Consider the following 23,097-nt stretch of genomic DNA (forward strand, 5'->3'; position numbering starts at 1 on the left):
GTAGGCCAGATGGAAGCCACGCCTCCTTGGGGCTCCACTTCTCCACAGAACAGTGTGACTTTGATGTGCAGGAGCCGACTGACGCCAAAACATGAAAAGAAGGCTTGGCTTTAATGTCAGAACTTATAGTAAGATCTGTAGAACCTCTGGGTCTGACTGTGGTTCTGCTACCCGGTCGCTCCCTCACAGCGGTCGTAGCACAACTTCCAGTTGTTGCTCGACAACTGGGAGGTGCTGCCCTGCTGGGAAGATGGTGAGTACCTCCAACCAGAAAACAAACCTTCAGCTAGATCAAACGCACAAACTCTGTCCTGGAACTTGTGTTCTACAGTTCTAAACTTCTAAATTCCACCTTCTAAATTCTGAGCTGCTAATAGTGGAATTGTGAAGATCTTCCAACTTGTTGTGTCTCCACAGCGTGAATGCATCTCCCTTCATGTGGGTCAGGCAGGCACCCAGATGGGGAATGCCTGCTGGGAGCTCTACTGTCTGGAGCACGGCATCCAGCCCGATGGCCACCTGCCGGTGGGCGGGACCTCAGCAAGCGGGGCCTCAGCGGGAGCGGCCGACGACTCGTCTGACACCTTCTTCAGAGAGACGGCCAGTGGCAAGCACACGCCCAGGGCTGTGTTTGTGGACCTGGAGCCCACTGTCATCGGTGCGTACGTGACCTTTGACACCGCTCCGCCTGACCAACCTTAATTACAATAATAATACATTTTATTAAAAGAGTGCTTTTCAAAGTTCTCAAAGACACAAAAAATTGCATTTTGCACTGCTGGATCTTTTCAAAAAAGGGATTTTAGAATATATATATATATAATACAGAGAAATTTTGGCCATTATTTATTTTGCAGGACACAATTCAATTCAATTAATTTATTGCGTAGACATGATAGGGAGTAGGCTAGCAGTTTGAGCATGCTGATGGTGCTGAGCCTCCACCAGGTGAGAACCTCCAACACTGACCTCCTCAGCAGTCTCTGCTCTGCTCCTGGTCTCTCCCAGACCAAATCCGGACCGGAACCTACCGGCAGCTCTTCCACCCTGACCAGCTGATCACGGGGAAGGAGGACGCAGCCAACAACTACGCCCGCGGCCACTACACCATCGGCACTGAGATCATCGAGCTAGTCCTGGACCGCATCCGCAAACTGGTGAGCTCCGGCCGGGCTCAGCTCCAGCTCCAGCAGATCCACCTCCCAGTGAGCAGTCCTCACCAGCCACCCTGCAGTCAGATAAACTCTGCTGAAAGAACATGTTTCTTCAGTTTGCCTTTAGTTCTATATTATTATTATTATTTTTATTATTATCATTATTATTATTATTATTATTATTATTATTATTATTATCATTATTATTATTAACAAAACTCATTTATCTGAAGACACTAATCACAATGATCAAGAAAATAGAATGCCAATGCCACATTGAGGAAAATTACAGCAGCGGTGTAGTACAAAAAGATGGATGATTATATTAATCAAAAAGAAATAAGGAAATAAAAAAATAAAATAAAATATTTGCAAGGTAAGATAGGAAAAAACAAGATATTTATATCTTATGAACAGTTGGAATATTTACCGTTACAGTTAACATTGACTTAACAAGGTTGGATGCAGACAACATCAATATTCAACAATATCAGAGTTCACAAAGTTTCAACTTCTCAAGACTTTATGTATCCTAAAATATTTTAATAATTTATTATTATAATTTTCAAATCTATATAAAAGCAAGTGTGATTAACAAAAGAACAGCAACAGAACAAAATTCAGGGGGAGGTGGGGAAGTGACTTGTGTGGTCCTGGGGTAAGTGGGTGTTGGTGGTTTTGGTCACCCCTGCACCCACAAGATACAATACTGTGTCATGGCCAAAGCAGATGTTAAATCACATAATCACATAAAAGGCAACATTACTAATAAATAAGAAGAAAAAAATAAAGAGGTAAATACTAACACTAACCTTAAATACACAAATAAATAATAAAAGATAGCTGGAAATAACTTAATAAAAAATGTGTGTATGTGTGCGCGCGCATGGCTGTACAAATGTGTGTGCGTGACTGTGTGTATGTGATGGATTGTACCTGTGTGTGCTGTTGCCCCAAGCAGGACGATGAGTGCTCTGTCCTGCAGGGCCCTGCGGTGTGTGTCTGTCTATGGCTGTGTCTCAAGTCAGGGTCTGCAGCCCTCATTGGCCGGGCGCTCTGTCGGCCGACAGGTCCTTCGGAGGACCTGGCTGACAGAAGTCGAACCCAAACCCGCCACCTGGGCAGCCAAATGGGATGGTCTAGCCTTTGGCGTATTTCCTGGTTGCGTCACCGCCATTTCCAACTGCTGGCCAACCCAGAAGTGACGTTTTTATAGCGTCAAGCTAACCATTACTCAGCATTAACAGTCACATATTTGAACTGAATTTTGGGTTTTGGTTTAACATATGGTGATGCGATGGATGTTCAAATAAGTAAAAACCCTACGGTAAAAACTTTATATTTTATGTGAATGTGAACTTGTCTTTGCCAGTATATGCCACCATTTCAGTTGACTTCCCAGGATCCCGGGATGCTTTGCAGCAGCACGCAAAGCATCCCGGGATATGGGAGGCCGCCAAGGATAGTAGTGGTGCATCCTCCGAATTGGCTAAAAGTAGGACTCATTTGAAGGGCGGATTTGGAGCATCCTTCAAATTTTAATGAATTGGGACAGGCCTTCGTGAAATGTTATGACATTAAGACAAGGATGCATTTGAAAGGAAGTTGCATCATAGCACTGCACGAAGACTTGTCCCAAGTCCCAAAAAATGCGCCCTCGAAAATGCGCCCTACTTTTAGCCGATTTGAAGGATACAGCGCTACTATCCTTGGCGGCCTCCCATATCCCAGGATGCTTTGCGTGCTACTGCAAAGCATTGTGGGATCCTGGGAAGTCAGCTGAAATTAGCGGCATCTACTGGCAAAGACACGACATATAAATTTAAGTATTGAAATTTCACATAAAATATTCTGTTTTTATCGTAGGGTTTTTACTTATTTGAACATCCAACGGCATCGTTAGATGGCGAACAATGGTTAGCTTGATACTATAAAAACATCACTTCCAGGGTTGGCCAGCAGTTGGGAATGGCGGTGACGCAACCAGGAAATACGGCTGCTATGCCGTCCCATGTGGTTACTGGGGAGCCGGGTTTTGGTTCATCCTTCTCGGCTGGGTCCTTCGGCGAACGCTTCCTTCAGACGGAGGATGCTTCCTTCGAAGGATGCAGACCCTGAATTGAAACACAACCTATGTGTCCATAATTGCACATGTGAACCAGTGTCCCCTATATTTGCTGCCCCCTGCAGGCCGATGATTGCTCGGGGCTGCAGGGCTTCTTGGTGTTCCACTCCTTCGGCGGAGGCACTGGCTCGGGCTTCACCTCCCTGCTGCTGCAGCGCCTCTCGCTGGACTACAGCAAGAAGTCCAAGCTGCAGTTTGCTGTGTATCCGGCGCCGCGGGTGTCCACGGCGGTGGTGGAGCCGTACAACTCGGTGCTGGCCACCCACCACACGCTGGACGCCTCCGAGTGCGCCTTCATGGTGGACAACGAGGCCATCTATGACATCTGCTGCCGCAAGCTGTGCGTGGAGCGACCCACCTATCACCACCTCAACCGGCTGGTGGGCCAGGTGGTCTCCTCCGTCACTGCCTCGCTGCGCTTCCACGGTGCTCTCAACGTGGACCTGGTGGAGTTCCAGACCAACCTGGTACCCTACCCCCGCATACACTTCCCGCTGGCCAGCTACGCACCCGTCTTCCCAGCGCAGCGCGCCCACCATGAGGAACCCTCGGTGGGCCAGATGACGGCTGCCTGCTTTGAGCCGACCCACCAGATGGTGCGCTGTGACCCCAGGAGGGGGCGCTACACCTCCTGCTGCCTGCTGTACCGCGGAGATGTGGTGCCCAAAGACGTCAATTCGGCCATCGCCACTGTCAAGGCCAAGAAGACGGTGCAGTTCGTGGACTGGTGCCCCACCGGCTTCAAGGTCAACACACACACTCGATTATAATATATATTACATTTCAAAAATAATTATATTCCATTGATTATTATGTTTATTATATTAAACTGCACAATAATTATTACTACTACTAATTAACATTATTTTGCTGATGTTATTATTGTTACTATTATTGTTGATATTATTATACATTATAAGTGTAAACATAACGGTATGGTATTTGCAACTTATCAAATACTGCTAAAAAAAAATAAAGGGAACACCAAAACAACACAATGTAACTCCAAGTCAATTACACTTCTGTGAAATCAGCCTGTCTAGTTAGGAAGCAATGCTGATTGTGAATCAACTTCACCTGCTGTTGTGCAAATGGAACAGGTAACAGGTGGAAATGAGAGGCAATTACCAAGACAACCCCAATAAAGGAGTGGTTCTGCAGGCCATTTCTCTGCTCTCATCCTTTCTGGCTGAAGTTTTGGTCACATTTACATTTTGACAGTTTCCCACCCCTGTAGGTGCCATGAGGCGGTGTTTATCACCTGCTGAAGTCACTCAGGTAGTGCTGCTCATCCAAGATCATCAATGGGCAGGTTTGCTGTGTCTCCCAGCACAGTGTCCAGAGCATGGAGGAGATACCAGGAGAAAGGCCAGTACACCAGTAGATGTGGAGGGAGCCGTAGGGGGGGACAACCCAGCAGCAGGGCCGCTACCTCTTTCTTTGTGCAAGGAGGTACAGGAGGAGCACTGCCAGAGCCCTGCAAAATGAGCTTCAGCAGGCCACTTATGTGCATGTTTCTGCTCAAACGGTCAGGAACAGACTCCATGAGGGGGGGTATTAGGGCCCAGTGTCCACAAGTGGGGCCTGTGCTCACAGCCCAACACCGTGCAGCGCGATTGGCATTTACCAGAGAACATCAAGATTGGCAAATTTGCCATTGGCGCCCTGTGCTCTTCATGGATGGAAGCAGGTTCACAATGAGCAGATCTGACCGATGTGACAGTCTGGAAAGACCGTGGAGAACGTTACGCTGTCTGCAACATCATCCTGCACGATCGGTTTGGCGGTGGGTCAGTAATGGTTTGGGGAGTTACTTCTTTGGAGGGCCGCACAGCTCTCCTTTTTCTGGCCAAAGGTATCTTGACTGCCGTTAGGTACTGGGATGGGATCCTTAGACCCATTGTGAGATCATATGCTGGTGCTGTGGGCCCTGGGTTCCTTCTCAGGCATGACAATGTCAGGCCTCAAGTGGCTAAAGTGTGTCGGCAATTCCTGCATGATGAAGGCTTTGATGCTATGGATTGGCCCTCCTGTTCCCCCAGACCTGAATCCAATCGAACACATCTGGGACATCATGTCTCGTTCCATCCACAAATGGCATGTTGCACCACAGATGTCCAAGAGCTGGCTGATGCTTTATACTGGACAAGCTGATTTCACAAAAGTGTGATTGACATGGAGTTACATTATGTTGGGGTTATGGGGTGGGAAACTTTTATGACAGTTTCGTTGACGGGGATGGCTTTCCATTGTTTGCTACTTATAATAATAATGATGGATTGGATTTATATAGTGCTTTTCAACTGACAGAAGCGTGGCAGACAATCTGTGCTAAATGACCCTTCCGTCCACTACCCAACATCCACTCACATTCGTGCGAGGCAATGTGGGTGAAGTGTCTTGCCCAAGGACACAACGACAGACTGGGATGGAGCAGGATTTGAACTGCCAACCAATTTTATTCTCTTCATGTGTTTCAGCATGTTGTTTCCCATAGTACTTGAAATGTTTCCTCCCATTTCTCCTCAGTTATGGTAAAGCGGCCCTCAGTTTCATTTATTCTTTTTTTTTTTTTTATCTTATTTAGAAAGGCAAATTTTCATTGCATACATTCAATACAGACTTAGTCGGTCAAAAATATATAGAAAAACAATTACATAATGTTCAGAAGAATTTGTCCATTTTGCCTTTCTGGTTTTTGTTTTTTCCCGGACTATCACTTGTTTTTGTTGAAAACAATAACAATAACAAAACAGAACAGAACTGGGGAGCGCACCACCTCAGAACATCCAAGTATCACAAAAGAAAGGAGTATATATGAAACAAAACAAAAGCACATTCATATGAAATCAGATCGAATTGGTTTGACATACTCAGTCCATTTGGATTAGATCCTATAGAACTTTTCTTTTTCAACCTTGAGAGAATAGGATATCTTTTCATTACATATATATCATATACAATGTCAATCCAGTCATCAATGGTGGGTGGTTCTACTTTCAACCATTTCCTCGTGACAGATTTCTTACTGGCTGCCAATAATATAGTCAGTAGTTTTTTGTCTTTGGTGTCCCATGTTTCAGACAAGATGTTACCCAAATACAAATTTTCACAGTTAAAAGGGAAGTTTACATTAAATACATTTTTTATATGTTTATGGATTGCCACCCAGTAGCCTCTTATTGTCTTGCAGTCCCAAAAAACATGAAAATGGTTGGCTCCATTAGATCCACAAAGTCTCCAACAAGCGTCTCAACTGCTTTGGTGATGTTTCTGAATGGGTGTAATAAAAAATCTAGTGTTTTTCCAACAGAATTCCGGCCAAGTATTTGAACCAGTTGGAACCCATTGTAGCTGGCATATTTTCTCCCAGCTCTCCTGCGTTATCTTTATCTGTATTTCTTCTTACCATTTCTTCTTTATGTATTCTGTGTTTCCTTGTTTAGATAGTTGTATGGCATTGTAATTTGGAGATAATTTTGTTGTTTGATCTGGGTTTCTTTAATGACAAAAATACCTCCATAAACCCTGGCTCCCCTTTTTCTAACGTTTCTTTCAGATAATGTCTCACTTGGAGGTACCTAAAAAACAATCATCTCTTCCCAGACCATTGTCCCTCTGTAGGGACTCAAAACTTTGAAATATCCCTTTGTGGGTAAATGAATAATAATTTGTTAAACGTTTTGTGATCCATGTCTTAAATCTGCTGTCCGTTCTATTTGGTGTGAAATCTGAATCATAGGCACACCAACTCATAATCTTAGACGCATCTCTTAAATTGCAAATTTTCATTGTTTCTTGCCAGGACTTCATATAACTGCCTGTTATGGAGTCTTCTGGGATGTCCTGCTTTGCTTGAAGTGTATTATCACTTAGTAGAGCTGTTATTGGGATTCCGTTGATCGTTGTTCCTTCTATATCCTTCCATGCTGCACTGTAAATTGGTGAGCATAAGCAGACTAAAGGTCTCAGTTGGGCTACATGATAGTATTCCTTTAAGCAGGGGAGGCCCATTTCACCCTTATTTTTTCTTAATTGCAGCGTCTTGAATTTAATTCTGGCCTGTTTCCCTTGCCACAAACGCCTTGCTATCAATCTGTCCCATTCTAAGAACTGTTTAGATGGTATTTTGATTGGCAGACACTGGAAAAGGTACAGCACCCGAGGCAGAATCATCCTGATATCTTGATCGAGAGCTTAAACTTAAAAAGGGAATAACGTTCCATCTTTGTATGTCAGACTTTATTTTTGAAATCAATGGGCAGTAATTAATGTTGAATAGTTTGGAAAAATCTTGAGATAGCGAGATGCCTAAATATTGAATAGACTCAGAGTCCCATTTCCAGTTATACATGGTCCTGATTGAGGACGGAGGGTCATAGTTGAACGTCAGTACTTGAGTTTTGTTAATATTAATTTTCTAGCCAGAAATGAAACCAAATTCCTCTAAAAATTCCATCAACTTCGGAAGTGTCTGTGTAGGCTTATCAATAAATTGTCAGCAAACGGCCAGTTTTTGTTCCCCAGATGCCATTGATACCTCTTTTATATCTGGTCTTTGCCTTATCAGTTGACTCAAGGGTTCTATAAATAGGGCAAAGAGAAGCGGCCATGCACAACACCCTTGTCTCGTTCCTCTTTCCAGAATGAATGAATTGGTCTTGTTTTCTAAAATCCAGTTGAAAGTTTTTAGTAATATTGTTATTAATTGATCTTGCATAGTTTTGTACCATTCTGTGGTATAGCCATCTGTCCCTGGCGACTTCCCCCCTTTCATTTTCCTGATTGCTGACTGAATTTCTTCTTTGGTTATTTTTGATACTAATTTTGCGTTTTGTTTGTCAGTGACCTGTGGAATGTTTATCTGGTCCAGGAAGGCATCAATCTGGCTATTATTGCTCAACTGTGGCTGGGAATATAGTGTTTTGTAATAGCTTTGAAAGCATTGTTTAATTTTCTCCTGACAAGTTTCTATTTCTTTGGTTGCGGAGTTTCTTATTTTATGTATTGTTCTATCCGCTTGTTGTTTTCTTAGCCTTTACGATAGAAGTTTCAGTGATTTTCCACCTACTTCATAGTACTGTTGTTTTGTAAAAATAGATTTGTTTCCTGAGTATTTATTTCATTTATTTATTTTTTCAATTTTAAAATCATACATTTATGGTTGCCTTTGGGAGACTTTGCATGTTCGTTCTGTAGTCTCTTCAATTCCTCCTCTAATATTTTAAGTTTTTGTCCTCTGATTCTTTTCTCATATGAGGACATAGCTATTATTTTACCCCTTATCACTGCTTTCAGTGCATCCCAGGCAATAGGTGGAGTCACATCTTCATTATCGTTATTTTCCAAATACATTTTGATTTCACTTTTCAGCTTTTCTTTAATATTTTGTTTATTCAGGATGTTTGAATTAAAGTCTCCAAAGAGTGGACTTTATCTGATTATTTGGTGAAGTAAAACATAAAAAGATGCTTGCTCCGAGCTACAACTAGGACCTACGCTAACCGATGCAGATTTTCCGAGACTGAAAGAACTCCCTGACCCTCCACTTTGTTGGAACCCTTCCGCATCATCAGCAGGTATCTCAGGGTCACAGGTGTTTCGCCCCTTGACCTGAACACCTCTCCTGAGTGGGGCAGCAAAGGCTGACTTGCCTTCACCAGCAGAAGGGTTCTAACTGTGGGCTCTTTTCAGCCACAGCCATCTTGAGCTGGATTCCGCTGCTGCAGCAATGTCCCTGGTGGCTTTCTTGAGCTGATTAGGTCCCAGCCCAACCCTCTGCAGGAAGTAGTTCACCGATTTTGAAACCGCGGCAGCTGACTTCAATGGGGTAGCTGGTTGCGTGCCACCCCTTTAACACCGTTTCATCGACCAGGTCCTGGTATTTGGCTTTTTTTAGTTGGTGGGATGAAGCCAGCCTCTCCTCCCAGGGTACTGTAAGTTCAGTGATAATGATGGTTTTTGCGCTCCTAGATATCAGTACTGTGTCTGGTCAGAGGGAAGTCACTGCGACATCCTGTGGGAAGACTAGTTTCCTCTTCAAGTCCACACTCAACTCCCAGTCTGAGGCGACTTGCAAGGTACTGGGTCGGGTCTTGGTCGTTGTACCGGTCTTGTGGGTCTTCACTCCTTCGCTTACGAAGGTTATCCCTTTCGAAGGTTGGGCTTATGTGGTGTTGGTCTTGACTCGCAGTTGTTCCACCCATTTTGTGATCTCGGCCAGGACCTTGTCGTGTCTCCACCTGTACCGCCCTTCTGCCAACACTTTTGGACAGCCCGTCAGAATGTGGTTCAGTGAGCATGCAGGTGCACCGCACTGCTTGCATGAAGGGTCCTCATCCAAGCCCCAGGTCTTTAGGTTTGATGGAGTTGGCAGTAGGTCTGTCACTGAGCGCACAAGGAAGCTCAACTTTCCTTGGTCGGTCTGCCACAGGTCCTTCCAAGATAGCGGGCGCTCCTGTGCCTGATCCCATTGAGTCCAACGGCCCTGGGAAGCGAGTCCGATGGCTTTCACCTGACGTTCCTCCTCTTCCGTATCACGGACTCTCTGCACAACAAGGCCTCTTCTGGCTCTGGCGTCAGCCCTGCTCCACCTTTTCTCACTGTAGTGACCCAGGCCGAGTCGTCCCTTACACACCACACCCATGATTTCCTGGTGCTTGCAGTGGGACTCTGCTTCCTTTACGGCTTGTTGACGCTTCCATTTTCTACCACACCTGATGGCACCGCTTAAATGTTGGACTTTCCCATCCCTAGACGAAAGGAGTGTGCTAACTGCCCCTGCCTTGGTGACTTTAAACTCTTCCACCACCGATGAAACTGGCAGGGGAAGCTTGGAGGTCTTACTGTACAAGTTGATTGTGCAGAAGGATGGGGGAACTCCCAGCCATTTCCGCAAGAACTTGCTGCACATTCTTTCCATTCCTTCTACTTGGGACATGGGAAAGTCATACAGCAGGAAGGGCCATTGCAGCCGGGGGATAATGCCGTACTGGAAGCACCAGACTTTAAATGGACTGACATATAAATGGGACCATGATCTGAAATAGTACTAGGTCCTATTTCGCAGTTATCCACCCTGAAGAAATCTCCTTTAAGCATAAAAATGTAGTCTATTCGTGAGTAGATGTGAGCAGATGGGTAATGTGAGTAATCTCGACTCGTCGGGTTCATCTCTCTCCACACATCCACAATCCCAACTTCACGCATACAAGTATTTAGCCTTCTGCTAATATTTTTTGTATCAGATTTCCCATTTGATGAGTCAATTTTCGGATTTAGTCGGACATTAAAATCTTTGCCACATATTAAAATCCCTTGGCTTTTTGTTGTCATCAAGTCGACTATATGTGTATATGTATATATGTTTATAGAAGGACCAGTCACTTCCTGGAGGGACATAAACGTGAAGAAGACTTGTCACAATTCCTTCTATTTTGCCTATAACCAATACGAATCTCCCCTCCTTATCCTTATGTTCTGATATGTGTTCATAGTTTACAGCACCTGATATCAGAGTGGCCACTCCTCTCCGCCTCCCTGGCCCATAGGAAGAAAAATAAACATGTTTAAATCCTAATTTATTCAGTTTAGCATGTTCAGAGTCATTAAGGTGTGACTCCTGCAAGAAAGCCACTTGTATTTTGTCCTTTTTTAATTTTGAAAGTATTTTACCCCTCTTAATTGGATTGAGTACTCCATTTATATTAAATGACGCTATTTTTAAAGACCTGTTTTGCATCTAAGAAACTCCCCCCCTCCATCTCACCCAAAAATCTGGTGCGCTTCTCCTTCCCTGCGAGAACCGACAGGGAATGACCCAACAAATGTGTCAATAAACATCAAAATAAACAACCCTTGTCTGTGTGACTCCCTATGCAGGGGTCCGTTAACCTGACCCTGTTGAGTCTCCCAGGGAGACTTGAAGGGAAAAGTCTCCCTCCTCTGTCCAGAGGGAGAGGCCCTTACCTGTAACAGTCGCATGGCAAAAGCAAAAACAAGAAAAGAAAAGAAAAAAAAGTAGTAAATCCCAAGTGAAACCAGTATGTTCATAGTAGGTCTCCACCACTAAGTGTAGTCAAAATATGTATCGAGGAATATCACATTTACATCCGCCGTCCTCGGGTTGTCGGTTGAATTGTTTAGGACCCTGAGGGGCACAGTGATGGTCTCCTGAAGGTTCGGAGCCTCTCCTTGTAGCTCGACTCTCGCCCGGCTTTACGTGCGCCCTTCGTCGCCCGTCTCTCCACTCCTGCTCCTTAAGCGTCTCCGGTGGTCTGATGGTTGTCACAGTGTATCCTCTTCTCAGCAGGTCTTCAGATGCCTCCTCTATAGTGTTGTAGGTTTTGGTTCCGTCATCGTGTCTCATGCGCAGCCTGGCAGGAAAGAGGGTCTGGAACTGCACTTTATTTTCCTTCAGTACTTTGCGGATCTCTGAATATTCTCTTGGTTTTTTGAGTATTTTTTGAGGGGGGTAGTCGTGATCCAGGTTTATATAATTTTCTTGCCAGGTGAATCCCTTTCCCTGCCATGCCTTGCGGAGCAATGTCTCTTTTGTTTTATAGCGCGGCGGTGCGTCGTCTGGTGGTTGTGGTCCCATAGATCGATGGGCTCTCTCAATCTGAAGGTCGGGCACGTCTTCGCTTAGCTCGAGACCCTCGCGGAGTAGGTTCTCCACAAAGGAGATCATCGTTGTTGATTCTTTCTCGGCTCTCTCCAGCACCCCATAAATCCTTATGTTGTCACGTCTGGAGCGGCTTTCCAAATACAGCAACTCATCTTCCTGTTTAGTGTGCAGTTTAAGCATAGCAGTGATTACTACTTCTGTATTTTGGATCCTCTCTTCTGCCTTCTCAATTCGTTCCTCCACCTCGTCCAATCTGGTATTCGCCTTAATTATCTCCTCTTTTATATCGAATTGTTCTTTATTTTCTTGGCGAAACCCTCTTAATTCTTGCTGTATCAGGTCGAAGTCTGCCATTTCTCCGTATTGCGTCTCATTGTTAGCTTAAACCTGCTAATTGTGAGTGTTGCTGCGCCTCTTTTTTCTCACCCCCTGTATTTTGGGTGGTTTTTACTGCTCAGAGTGGTGATCTAACTCCTGTCCCCTTTATTTACGTATTTCTGCAGGAAGACTTACATGTCTGTATGGGGGAATTTCTCTTAATTGCTCTGGTTCAACCGGGAGCTCTCTCGCAATGCAGCCATTTTGTCCAGTTTCATATATTCTTAAGATATAGTGTGTTTTCAATACCATTCTATTGGAGACCATTACATAACCTGGAAATTATCCTGCCACATGTAGGAGAACTTCCTGCAGACAAAAAAACCCTCACAATGTCTGATGCCTCCAATTAATTTTATCCTTCATTTTATTAATGAGCCTATCACCTCCTATTATGGCTGTCAGCAGGACCCCCTGTGCCATTTCCCTTTCAATATCTTTAAACACCTTGCCACATAGGAAGCGGTACACCAGCATACAAGAGGCCTCAGTTGAGCAGCACAGTCATAGTCATACAGGCATGGTAAGCCCAGGCCTCCCTCTTTTTCTTTTTTTCCAACGGGTACCTACAGGCAGAACATGATCAAATCAGCAATATAGGACATACTATTGGCTTTTCAAACAGGACAATCATAAATGCTGGCTTGTGATTGGACAACGCCCCACAACGACAGACGTATAACTGCAGCTCAGCCCTCTGCTCACTCCCTTTGCCCACTGCCGCGAGGTAAGGCATTCACAATTCTCCTTACTGCAACTAAGGAAATAAATTAATTTGTATAGGCAGGTGAATCTTTATGTACATGTTGAATTGGGCTTTCCTACTGTCAAAATGCTGCTTTGATCATGTTCTGCCTGTAGACAGGGTATTTATGTGTCACAATTTGGACATTCTGTTTCCCCATTTTAATTCTTTACGATCCAGCCCATTTCATGTAGACGCAGAAATTACCAAGTTCATAGCGTTTGTTTCCAAGGTTGCAAAAGCGGAGTTCATTCAAACACCCACGTGCTTGTCTCATCAAGGCCTAAAATTTACATTTGACAGCCTCATCCAAAAAACAAAACAAAACAAAAATACTGGAGGTGAAAAATCTGCATCATTTGCATAGACAGGCATATTATTATTTAGACTTCTTCCAGAGTCGGCAGATGTCGGCGGCGTCGTCAGACATCGGCAGAGGTCGGGGGTCGTCGGCAGAGGTTGGGGCCATCGGGGGTCGGCGGCGGCCACATAGGCTCAGTCCTGCAAACCCTGCTTGCAGGTTTAATTTTATTTGGTAATTTAGAGGGCCATAATCATCGGTATCCTGCTGGAAGGTGAATCTCCGCCCCAGTCTCAAGTCTTTTGCAGACTCCAACAGGTTTCCTTCCAAGATTGCCCTGTAATTTGGCTCCATCCATCTTCCCATCAACTCTGACCATCTTCCCTGTTCCTGCTGAGGAGAAGCACCCCCAGAGCATGATGCTGCCATCATTGTGTTTGACAGTGGGGATGGTGTGTTCAGAGTGATGTGCAGTGCTAGTTTCCTGCCACACATAGCGTTTTGCATTTAGGCCAGAAAGTTCAATTTTGGTGTCATCTGACCAGAGCACCTTCTTCCACATGTTTGCTGTGTCCCTCACATGGCTTCTGGCAAACTGCAAACGGGACTTCATATGGTTTTCTTTTAACAACGGCTTTCTTCTTGCCATTCTTCTATAAAGGCCAGATTTGTGCAGTGCACGACTAATAGTTGCCCTATGGCAGGGGTGTCAAACGCATTTTGGTTCACGGGCCATATGGAGGAAAATCTATTCCCAAGCGGGCCGGAGCGGTAAAATCATGGTATGGTGATAATAACGTAAAAATAATAACAACTTCCAGTTGTTTTCTTTGTTTTACTTTGACCGTGTTCTTTGAGCACTCTGCACTCTGCATCAGTGTTGCCAACTCCTCAGTAAGGAAAGTCGCTATTGGCTGTCCTGAAAGTCACTAGAAGTCGCCAAATGACGTCTAATTTGCACAATTGACAATTTGCACTTGATCGCAACGTATTAACACCAGGAAATGGGGAGAATCGCGACTTTTTGGGGGGAGAAAGTCGCCAAGTTGGCAACACTGCTCTGCATCAGCTTTGTCTGTTTCAACAGAGACATTTTGGGGCAATGAGGGCAGCCAATAGGAGACGTGAGGAGCCGATTTGCTCAGCCCCAGTATTGAGTTTGTTTGTGAAGCAGAAACGATACTGCGACACCAAGTGGACACATTTAGAATGGCACTTTCTTACATTGAAAAATTGCAGTTTTTATATTTTGCAAAATCCTCTCGCGGGCCGGAAAAAAAACAGTTTGCGGGCCTGACCCGGCCCGCGGGCCGTATGTTTGACACCCCTGCCCTATGGACAGATTCCCCGGCTTGAGCAGTGGATCTCTGCAGTTCATCCAGAATCACCATGGGCCTCTTGGCTGCATCTCTGATCAGTGCTGTCCTTGTTCGGCCTGTAAGTTTAGGGGGACGACCGTCTCTTGGTAGGTTTTCAGTTGTGCCATACTCTGTCCATTTCCGGATGATGGACTGAACAGTGCTACGTGAGATGTTCAAAGCTTGAGAAATCTTTTTATAGCCTAAGCCTGCTTTAAATTTCTCCACAACTTTATCCCTGACCTGTCTGGTGTGTTCCTTGGACTTCATGATGCTGTTTGCTCCCCAATATTCTCTTAACAAACCACTGAGGCCATCACAGAACAGCTGTATTTGTCCTGAGATTAAATTACACACAGGTAGACTCTATTTAGTCATTAGGTCAACATTCAATCATTCAGCATTCATCAGGCAAGTTCTGAAGGCAATTGGATGCACTCAGAGAAAAGGGGGCAGAATACTTTTGCACACCACACTTCTCAGTTTTTTTATTTGTTAAAAAAAATAAAATCATGTATAATTTTCTTTCCACTTCACAATTGTATGCCATATTGTGTTGGTCTTTCACAAAGAAAAAAGGGTATGAATACTTTTGCAAGACACTGTATAGATCTTTGTAAAAACCCAAACCTCTTTAGTACCTTAAATAAGCGTTAATACACTGAATCTTAAGCTTTTCAAGCATTCCAGGCTGATCAAAGCTGCTTCCTCTCCACTCTGAGTGATTAATGATATGTAACGATCTTTTGATGTTGTCTTGTGTCTGGCGTGGTCTTCTAAAGTCAGATTGGTCACAGTTTATTAGAGATGGCCATATTGAGTTGAGCCTCTGTGTGAGAATAGATGTGAATAACTTCTAGTCTAATTTTAATATGCTAACATAAGTAGTTGCCACACTCCACTTTATCCTACCCTTGCTTTGGTAAAACTGGGGATTATTTCTTCCTTCCAAGAGGGTGGGCATTCGATTCTATTGGTTGAGCGCAGCAATTTTGAGTTCATTAATATTTTGTTTCTGAGAGTATAATTTCTTATGGTAGGTATTGAAACTTTCCTTAATTTTCCTTAATCTTAATCCCTATTGCCCCTGATTCAGGGTTCTTAATCCTATGAATGGTACTGTCAGCCTTGTTGTTTTCTCAGTCTGTAGGCAATAAGTCGTATTGACTTCCCTTCTCTTTTGTAGTACCATTGTTTAGTGAACAGTAGTGTCTTTTCTTGTGTACCCAATTAATCGAACTCACTTTTCACATCCCTTATCCCCTGCTTCACCCCGGGGTCCAAGCTGTTTGATCCTGGTTGGCTCTCGTGGGCCGTAGTTTGGGGACCCCTGCCCTAAGCGAACTGCACTGCATAGTTAAGCATCCACTTAGGTGCTCTGAAAAGCTGCAAACAAAATAAAAACAGACACCAATCTATGACAGCCAAAAGATAAGATAAGATAAGATAAGATAAGATAAGATAAACCTTTATTTGTCCCACGACGGGGAAATTTAGGTGCTACAACAGCAAAGAAGATAGGGTAAAGTGAACAGAGCATATAAAAATAACCTAAAATAGTGCAAAACAGTATAAAGTAAAATAGAAATAAGTGAACAAGCCTATAAGAATTAAAATACTAAGTGAAATGAGCATGTCTTACAAAAACTTATGTACAGAATTAAGTAAATTTGGGTAAATTACAAAAACCAGTGATACAGAGAAAAACAGTGAAAAATATGCACAGCTGAAGTAATTATTGCACGTTATAAATAGATGGATGGAGGGGTTATTGCACTTAGTCCGGTTTGGTGCGGTTATTGGTGTTGATTATAGAGTCTGACCACTGCACCCGCGGTGTGAAGAAGTCTGTCACTGAACGAGCTTTCCAGTGTTGTTAGGGTCCCCTGCAGGGGGTGGGACGTGTTGTCCATCAGAGAACTTGCGTCTTTTGAAATCCACCACCAGCTCCTTGGTCTTTCCTGCGTTGGGCTGGAGGTGGTTTCTCTGGCACCAGACTGCAAAATCCTGGGTCAGTTCTCTGTACTCTGTGTCGTCCCCATGGGTGATGAGGCCAACAATGGCAGAGTCGTCAGAGAACTTTTGCAGGTGGCACTTCGCTGAGTTGTGGGTGAAGTCTGCAGTGTAGAGGGTGAACAGGAACGGGGCCAGAACCGGTCCCTGAGGGCCCCCCGTGCTGCAGATGATAGCGTCAGACTGACACCTCTGAGCCCTCACGTACTGCGGACGATCGGTGAGGTAGTCCAGAATCCAGGCCATGAGGAGGTGGTCCACTCCAGAGTGCTCCAACTTGTCCCTCAGAAGCAGCGGCTGGATGGTGTTGAAGGCACTGGAGAAATCAAAGAACATGATCCTCACAGTAGCCCCAGCCGTGTCCAGGTGAGAGAGGGCTCTCTGAAGGAGTTAGATGACAGCGTCATCCACTCGATGCCAGGTTGGTAGGTGAACTGCAGTGGGTCCATCGATGGTCTTACCAGGGGTCTCAGATGACCAAGAACCAGCCTCTCCAGGGTCTTCATCAGCTGCGATGTCAGCGCCACCGGCCTATAGCTGTTGAAGTCCTTTGGGTGAGGGGTCTTTGGCACTGGTACCAAGCAGGATGTCTTCCACAGCTCTGGTACCTTCCCCAGTCTCAGGCTCAAGTTGAAGATGTGCCCCACTATCCCGCACAGTTCCTCTGCACAGGATTTGAATAGCCTTGAGCTTATGCCATCTGGACCTGCAGCCTTCCTCGCCTTGCACCTTCTCAGCTGTGTCCTCACCTGGCTAGTTGAGAGGGACAGGGGAGCACAGGGGGTCTGGATGCAGAGTGTTGTTGAACAGGGGTCAGTTGAGGTGGGGGGAGGGCCAGTCACAGTTACAGTAGGTAGTGGGGGTTGCAGCAGTGGTAACTGGACAGGGGGAGGGGTGGGTGACTGATCAAATCTGTTAAAGAAAGTGTTCAGGTCGTTCACCCACTTTAGATCCCCCTCAGGCGGGGTGGCAGGTTCCTTGTAACCAGTGATGGTTTTCAGGCCCCTCCAGACTCCGCTGACGATGTTCTGCGGCAGCTGTTCCTCCATCTTCTTCTTGTATCTGTTTTTACCCTCACTGATCTTCCTCCTCAGCTCCCTCTGCACAGTCTTTAGCTCCTCTTTGTTGCCCGACAAAAAGGCCCTCTTCTTCTCCTTAAGCAGAGCCTTTATGTCGGGTGTAATCCAGGGTTTGTTGTTTGGGAAACACCGTACAGTCTTGGTGGGTACGATGTTATCCACACAGAAGTTAATATAGTCCGTAATGCAGTCAGTGAGGCTGTTGTGTCGAAACAGTCTTTCAGAGCCTCCACAGACTCCTCAGACCATCTCTTAACAGTGCGTGTGACCACTGGCTGTCTGCGGACAAGAGGTTTGTACACAGGCAGGAGACGTACCAGGTTGTGGTCAGATCTTCCCAGGGGGGGGAGAGTTGATGAGCTGTATGCCCCCTTGGTTTTAGCATACAGTAAATCCAGTGTTTTATTGTCCCTGGTGCAGCATGTGACATACTGGGTGAATGTGGGCAGAGTGGAGGACAGAGAGACATGGTTAAAGTCCCCAGAGATGAGAAGAAGGGCATCAGGGTGCTGTGTCTGCAGCCTGTTCACAGTGGAGTGGATGACGTCACAGGCCGCCTCAGCGGTAGCAGAGGGGGGAACATACGCAGCTATCGCGATAACATGCGAGAATTCCCTTGGCAGATAGTATGGCCTCATGCTAACCGCTAACAGCTCAATGTCCTTACTGCAGAGTTTCTCCTTAACAGTGATGTGCCCAGGGTTACACCATCTATCGTTGACAAACACTGCCAGCCCACCTCCTTTCCTTTTTCCGCTCTCCTTTGTCCTGTCCGCCCGTAGAAGATGAAATCACCCAAAGTAAAATAAAAAGTGCATTTCCAGACTCCAGGGTAGAGGTCTCCTTATGACTGTACACCAGCCCAAAACACTGTAGAACTGAGGGGGCCTATAAAGCTAAGAACCATAGTTAGGTCTCAATTGTCTGGTTCCAGATCTTCTAATTATGTTTTATACACATGTATCATCACCTAGGTAGTTTATTGATGTAATTTTCAAATCCAAAAAACAGTATTTATCCCAATTTAAATCACCAGCCTCAGTTTAAAAGTACAGTCAAGAGTGAACAGAGCCTTGGCCCCAGAGCCGGCCCAAGGTATAAGCGAAGTAAGCGACGGTTTAGGGCCCCAAGGCCGCTAGGGGGCTCCCAAGAGCAATCAAAAAGAATATATAAATTTTTTCCCCCCATGTATAAATGATGATTTCTATATGATCAAAGATATATTATTGCCCAAAAACACTCTTTCAACAGAGTGCGGCTGCTGATGTAGAACTAGTGATTCTTAATGCCTCTGTAGCTAAAGCTTCGCTGCACCGGTGCCTCCTGCCAAGAAAAAAAAAAAAAGTGTAACCGGCTCCCGACATGCAGTACACACTGCGCATCCAAACACAGGTGGTTAGGCGAAACAATGTCACAAAAAAGGACATATCCCTCAGCCACAAAGTTGGCCATCAGATTTCTTACAGTGAAGTCAAAAGTGACTTTGCCTCTAGAAAAGCCAGGAGGCACAGGTTTTAGGAGTGGGTGGTTTTAAGACCTAATTATTCAACTTTATATATATTTTTTTAGACCATTTGTGTTACCTTGTTTCAGGTAACTGTTCATTTCTATCATTAACTATTTGCGTGCTATTTATTGTTTTATTTCATTTTATTCTGTCTGTTTTTGTACAATTGAATTTATTATTTTTTATATAAGTGTTATTTGTTGTTGTTGCACGTTTTTGTTGTTGTTGCACTACAACTTATTGTTGCACCTTGCTGTTGCACTTTTTTGAAACCAAAAATAATATGATATAATAACCAGATGACACATTTACGGGAAGAACATTGTCTACCTGTTTATTTGTGTTACTTTCAGTAAGACTAGATGATGTACCACACTTTGTGCTTTATCACTTGGAATGTTGTGTAAATCAACCCTAGGACACTCTTGTAGCTGGATGTGCTACCCTTTGAGATTGAAAACCATATGTGGCACCCTGGATGTGATCCACGATGCATTCATTGAAATTATTCCTATTAAGTTTGCATTGGTATTACTTACGTTTCTGATTATTTTACCTTTGGAGATACAGCAACAGCATAATTTCAACGTGTAATACATGTGTAAAGACATGTCAGGCCGTCAATAGGATGTAAACAACACTGCCAGAGCTGCATTGAACTCATTGTAGGTGTGTGAATGATCAACAATCAATATTGGCTGAAATAGAGGGCCCCAAAATCTAATTTTGCTTAGGGCCCCATGGCGGCTTGGGCCGGCCCTGCTTGGTCCTCATCTCACCCATCTGTAATTAAGAGGTTTCGCGATCATCCATTCTGCGTTATCCCTTGATGGTCCACTGGGTGGTGTTGTGGCTCTTCTAAAAGACTGCAGCTATTTCTTGCAGCTCACCTTAACTCTCGGTCGCTGTGGTCGTCTCTCCTCACTCCGGGTTCTTTTCTTCCACGTCAGTTGTCGAATCCTCTCCAACAGTGTATCTGGGGTTTGAATTACAGTGATGGGGAAGCCTCTTTTTGCTATGTCGTGTATCGCCTCCACCGCTGTGTGGAAGATCTTGTCTCCTTGTAGTCCACCCTTGGGCGGGCTGGATGGAAGGATTTAAATGGTACTTTTTTTTATCCCTTAATAATTTGCATGTCTCAGCATATTCTTGATGCTTATGGAGCATATGTGGTAGGCATTGTCCAGTGTGATTCTTTGGTCCTGCCACATGGACCTTCTCTTCTGCCAAGCAGTACGCAGCACCATTTCCTTGGTTTTGTAGCTCAGGAAATTAGCCACAATGGATCTTGGTTGCACCAATGCCAGCAGCTTGGACCTGAGTGAGCGATGTGATCTTTGTATCTGTAGAGGTTCATCGGATAGGCCCAGACCTTCTTTTAGTAGTTGCTCGATTAAATTGTTCATTGATGTGGAGTCATCTTCCAAGCCTTCACCTACTCCATAAACACAGACGTTATCCTGGTGACTGTTGGTCGGTCATGACTCATGTTGTCATCAAACTGGGCTGGCAACTTTAGCATTTCTGACATGATGTCCTCTGTGTGCTGGATTCTTTCCCCCACTTCTGTAACTTGGTCCTCTGCCTCTGCCGTTCTCACGTTCCTTTTCTTTATTTCCTCATTTATGATGCTTTATTCCTCTTGTTGCCCAATCATGTGGGCTTCTGACACACCAACACGTCCCTGCTGTGTGAACTGACCTGACCTTTGACTCTTTGACAGGTGGGTATCAACTACCAGCCACCCACGGCGGTCCCCGGTGGAGACTTGGCGCCGATGCAGCGTGCCGTCTGCATGCTGGGCAACACCACAGCCATCAGCCAGGCCTTCGAACGCCTCGACCACAAGTTCGACCTCATGTTCGCCAAGAGGGCCTTTGTCCACTGGTACCTGGGCGAGGGTATGGACGAGGCCGAGTTCCACGAGGCCCGCGAGGACATGGCGGCACTCGAGAAGGACTATGAGGAAATGGCTAGCGACAGTGTCCCTGACGGTGGTGATGGGGAGAGTGACGAGTACTAGCGAAAGAATGGATGGACGATGAGGAACTGATGGAAAGAAAGAAACACCAGGAACAAGTTGAGAAATGTTCTGTCTTTTCTTCTGTTGTCTCAGAGAAGGTGGATGTGTTTCTCTCAACAAGGCCTCCAAAAGATCTGCAGCTGATGGCAGCTGAGAAGTTTTGGAATTCATAATCAATGAAGAAGAAGAAGAAGAAGAAGAGGAGGAAGAGAAGGTGGAGTTCTGACGGTCTCAGCAGATGTTTCAGCACAAACACGAGCCTGTCTGTCTACAACTGACTGTTCTTCTTCTGTAAGGTCCAGCAGCACCTCAGACCAAAAGTCTTCTTCACTTTATGAGAACCAGGACCAGGAGCCTCACTGAAGGTCTGAAACCATCAGGAGACAAAGGTTGAGAAGGTGCTTCTGAGAGGAAGAACCTCAAACAAGAGATGAAGGTACAAGACCCAGTGGGACCAGGACCAGGAGCCTCACCAAAGGTCTGAGCCGTCAGGAGGAAGAGCAGCTCCAGAACCTGGAGAAGGAGCTTGTGAGAGGAAGAGCCTCAAGATTAGACAAGAGGTGAAGGTACAAGATACAGTGAGGCCAGGGCCAGGACCAGGACATGGCCAATGAGGAAAGCCATTTGACAGTGCCACCTGGAGGGACAGCAGCTCTGCCAGAAAGACAGAAAGCTGAAAGTTTCTGCTTCGTCTTTCACTGTAAGGTCTACTTCTGCCTTTATTTGTGTCACAAAAAGAGTCTTTGGCATCATCTTGTGTAAAGATGCGCTACACCTGCGGCTGCTGTTGAAACCAAGGAGGGTTGGAACGGTTGGAAATGTTTTCCACTGGATCTCCTGACTTGGTTAGAATTTATAAAATTTTTTCAGGAGAAAACTTCAATTATATCAGTCAAACTTTACAGTGTGTTTACAGAGCGAAACCCCCAGTGACGTCACTTAACCAGCTGGATAAATATATTTAGTTGGCAGGTTGTGTGTGTGTGTGTGTGTGTGTGTGCAATGTCAAGGCATGTGATGATTGGTGGTCTCATTGAGCAGTTGGCAGTTCGAATCGCGCTCCCTCCCTCCGGGACTGGACGGGGCGAGGCTGGGCTTGCAGCAGCGCCACTTCTGGCTCCGTTGAGGCTACAAGAACTTAGCACCACCAGCAGGAATTAATAAATAAAATGAAGAAAAAAAAGAATGCAAACGACCTCTGTGACTCAAACACATGAAAGTGAACACCGGAACAGAACCTGCTCAACCAGGATGTGACAGCAGCAGAGACGGCGGACCTACCTATTTGTAGTGTTAGCATCTACGGTGAAGCTTCCGACCTTAAAAGAAAACACGGTTTCGTGGCGCAGCACTCTTATGCTAACTAATGCTAATGCTAACTCAGCCTGCCAGCTGTGAGCAGGGCACATAATGTTGACGTGAAGGTGCCACAATGAGTGCGTTAGATCCCAAACATCCGCTGGCACCCTCCTGTTAGTCACAGGTAGTAACAGCACATCCGGACGCACCTTGATATTTTATCAAATTTCCAGTTTTAATTGTAGTTTTAAATTTTTATCTATATTTTTATTTATTTATTTTACCAAATTCCATTTCAGTTTCGCAGCTGAAATGGACAAAAATGACAAAAATGGACAAAATAAATATTCATGCTAAAGAAACATCTCACGTTTCACCAACTAGTGAAACAAAATATTCAATATTTTAGTTTTAATATTTAAAACTAAATATACGTAATTTTGTTTTTCTTTGGTAAATACTGGGTAAGGGATAAATAAGACTGGAGCT

The 23,097-nt window shown here is 44.9% G+C and overlaps 1 protein-coding gene across 4 annotated transcripts; it reads left to right on the plus strand.

Moving 5' to 3' along the window:
- Positions 1–121: 121 nt before the first annotated feature.
- On the plus strand, positions 122–22,502 carry LOC142899007 (tubulin alpha-1A chain-like). Of its 4 annotated transcripts, none has more exons than XM_076042389.1 (5): positions 122–253; positions 418–658; positions 981–1,205; positions 3,345–4,025; positions 21,010–22,502. In XM_076042389.1, the coding sequence occupies exons 2-5, from the start codon at positions 437–439 to the stop codon at positions 21,307–21,309; spliced, it is 1,428 nt and encodes a 475-aa protein (XP_075898504.1). In that variant the 5' UTR covers positions 122–253; positions 418–436; the 3' UTR covers positions 21,310–22,502. The 4 variants fall into 4 exon arrangements, with proteins under 4 accessions (XP_075898504.1, XP_075898521.1, XP_075898513.1 ...); XM_076042406.1 differs by having other exon boundaries at positions 981–1,157; XM_076042398.1 differs by having other exon boundaries at positions 1,009–1,205.
- The last annotated feature ends 595 nt before the right edge of the window (positions 22,503–23,097 follow it).

Source organism: Nelusetta ayraudi, unplaced genomic scaffold (assembly GCF_046127955.1).
Source record: "Nelusetta ayraudi isolate G7.1 ecotype Tasmania unplaced genomic scaffold, CSIRO-AGI_Nayr_v1 ptg000004l, whole genome shotgun sequence".
Taxonomy (NCBI): Eukaryota; Metazoa; Chordata; class Actinopteri; order Tetraodontiformes; family Monacanthidae; genus Nelusetta; species Nelusetta ayraudi.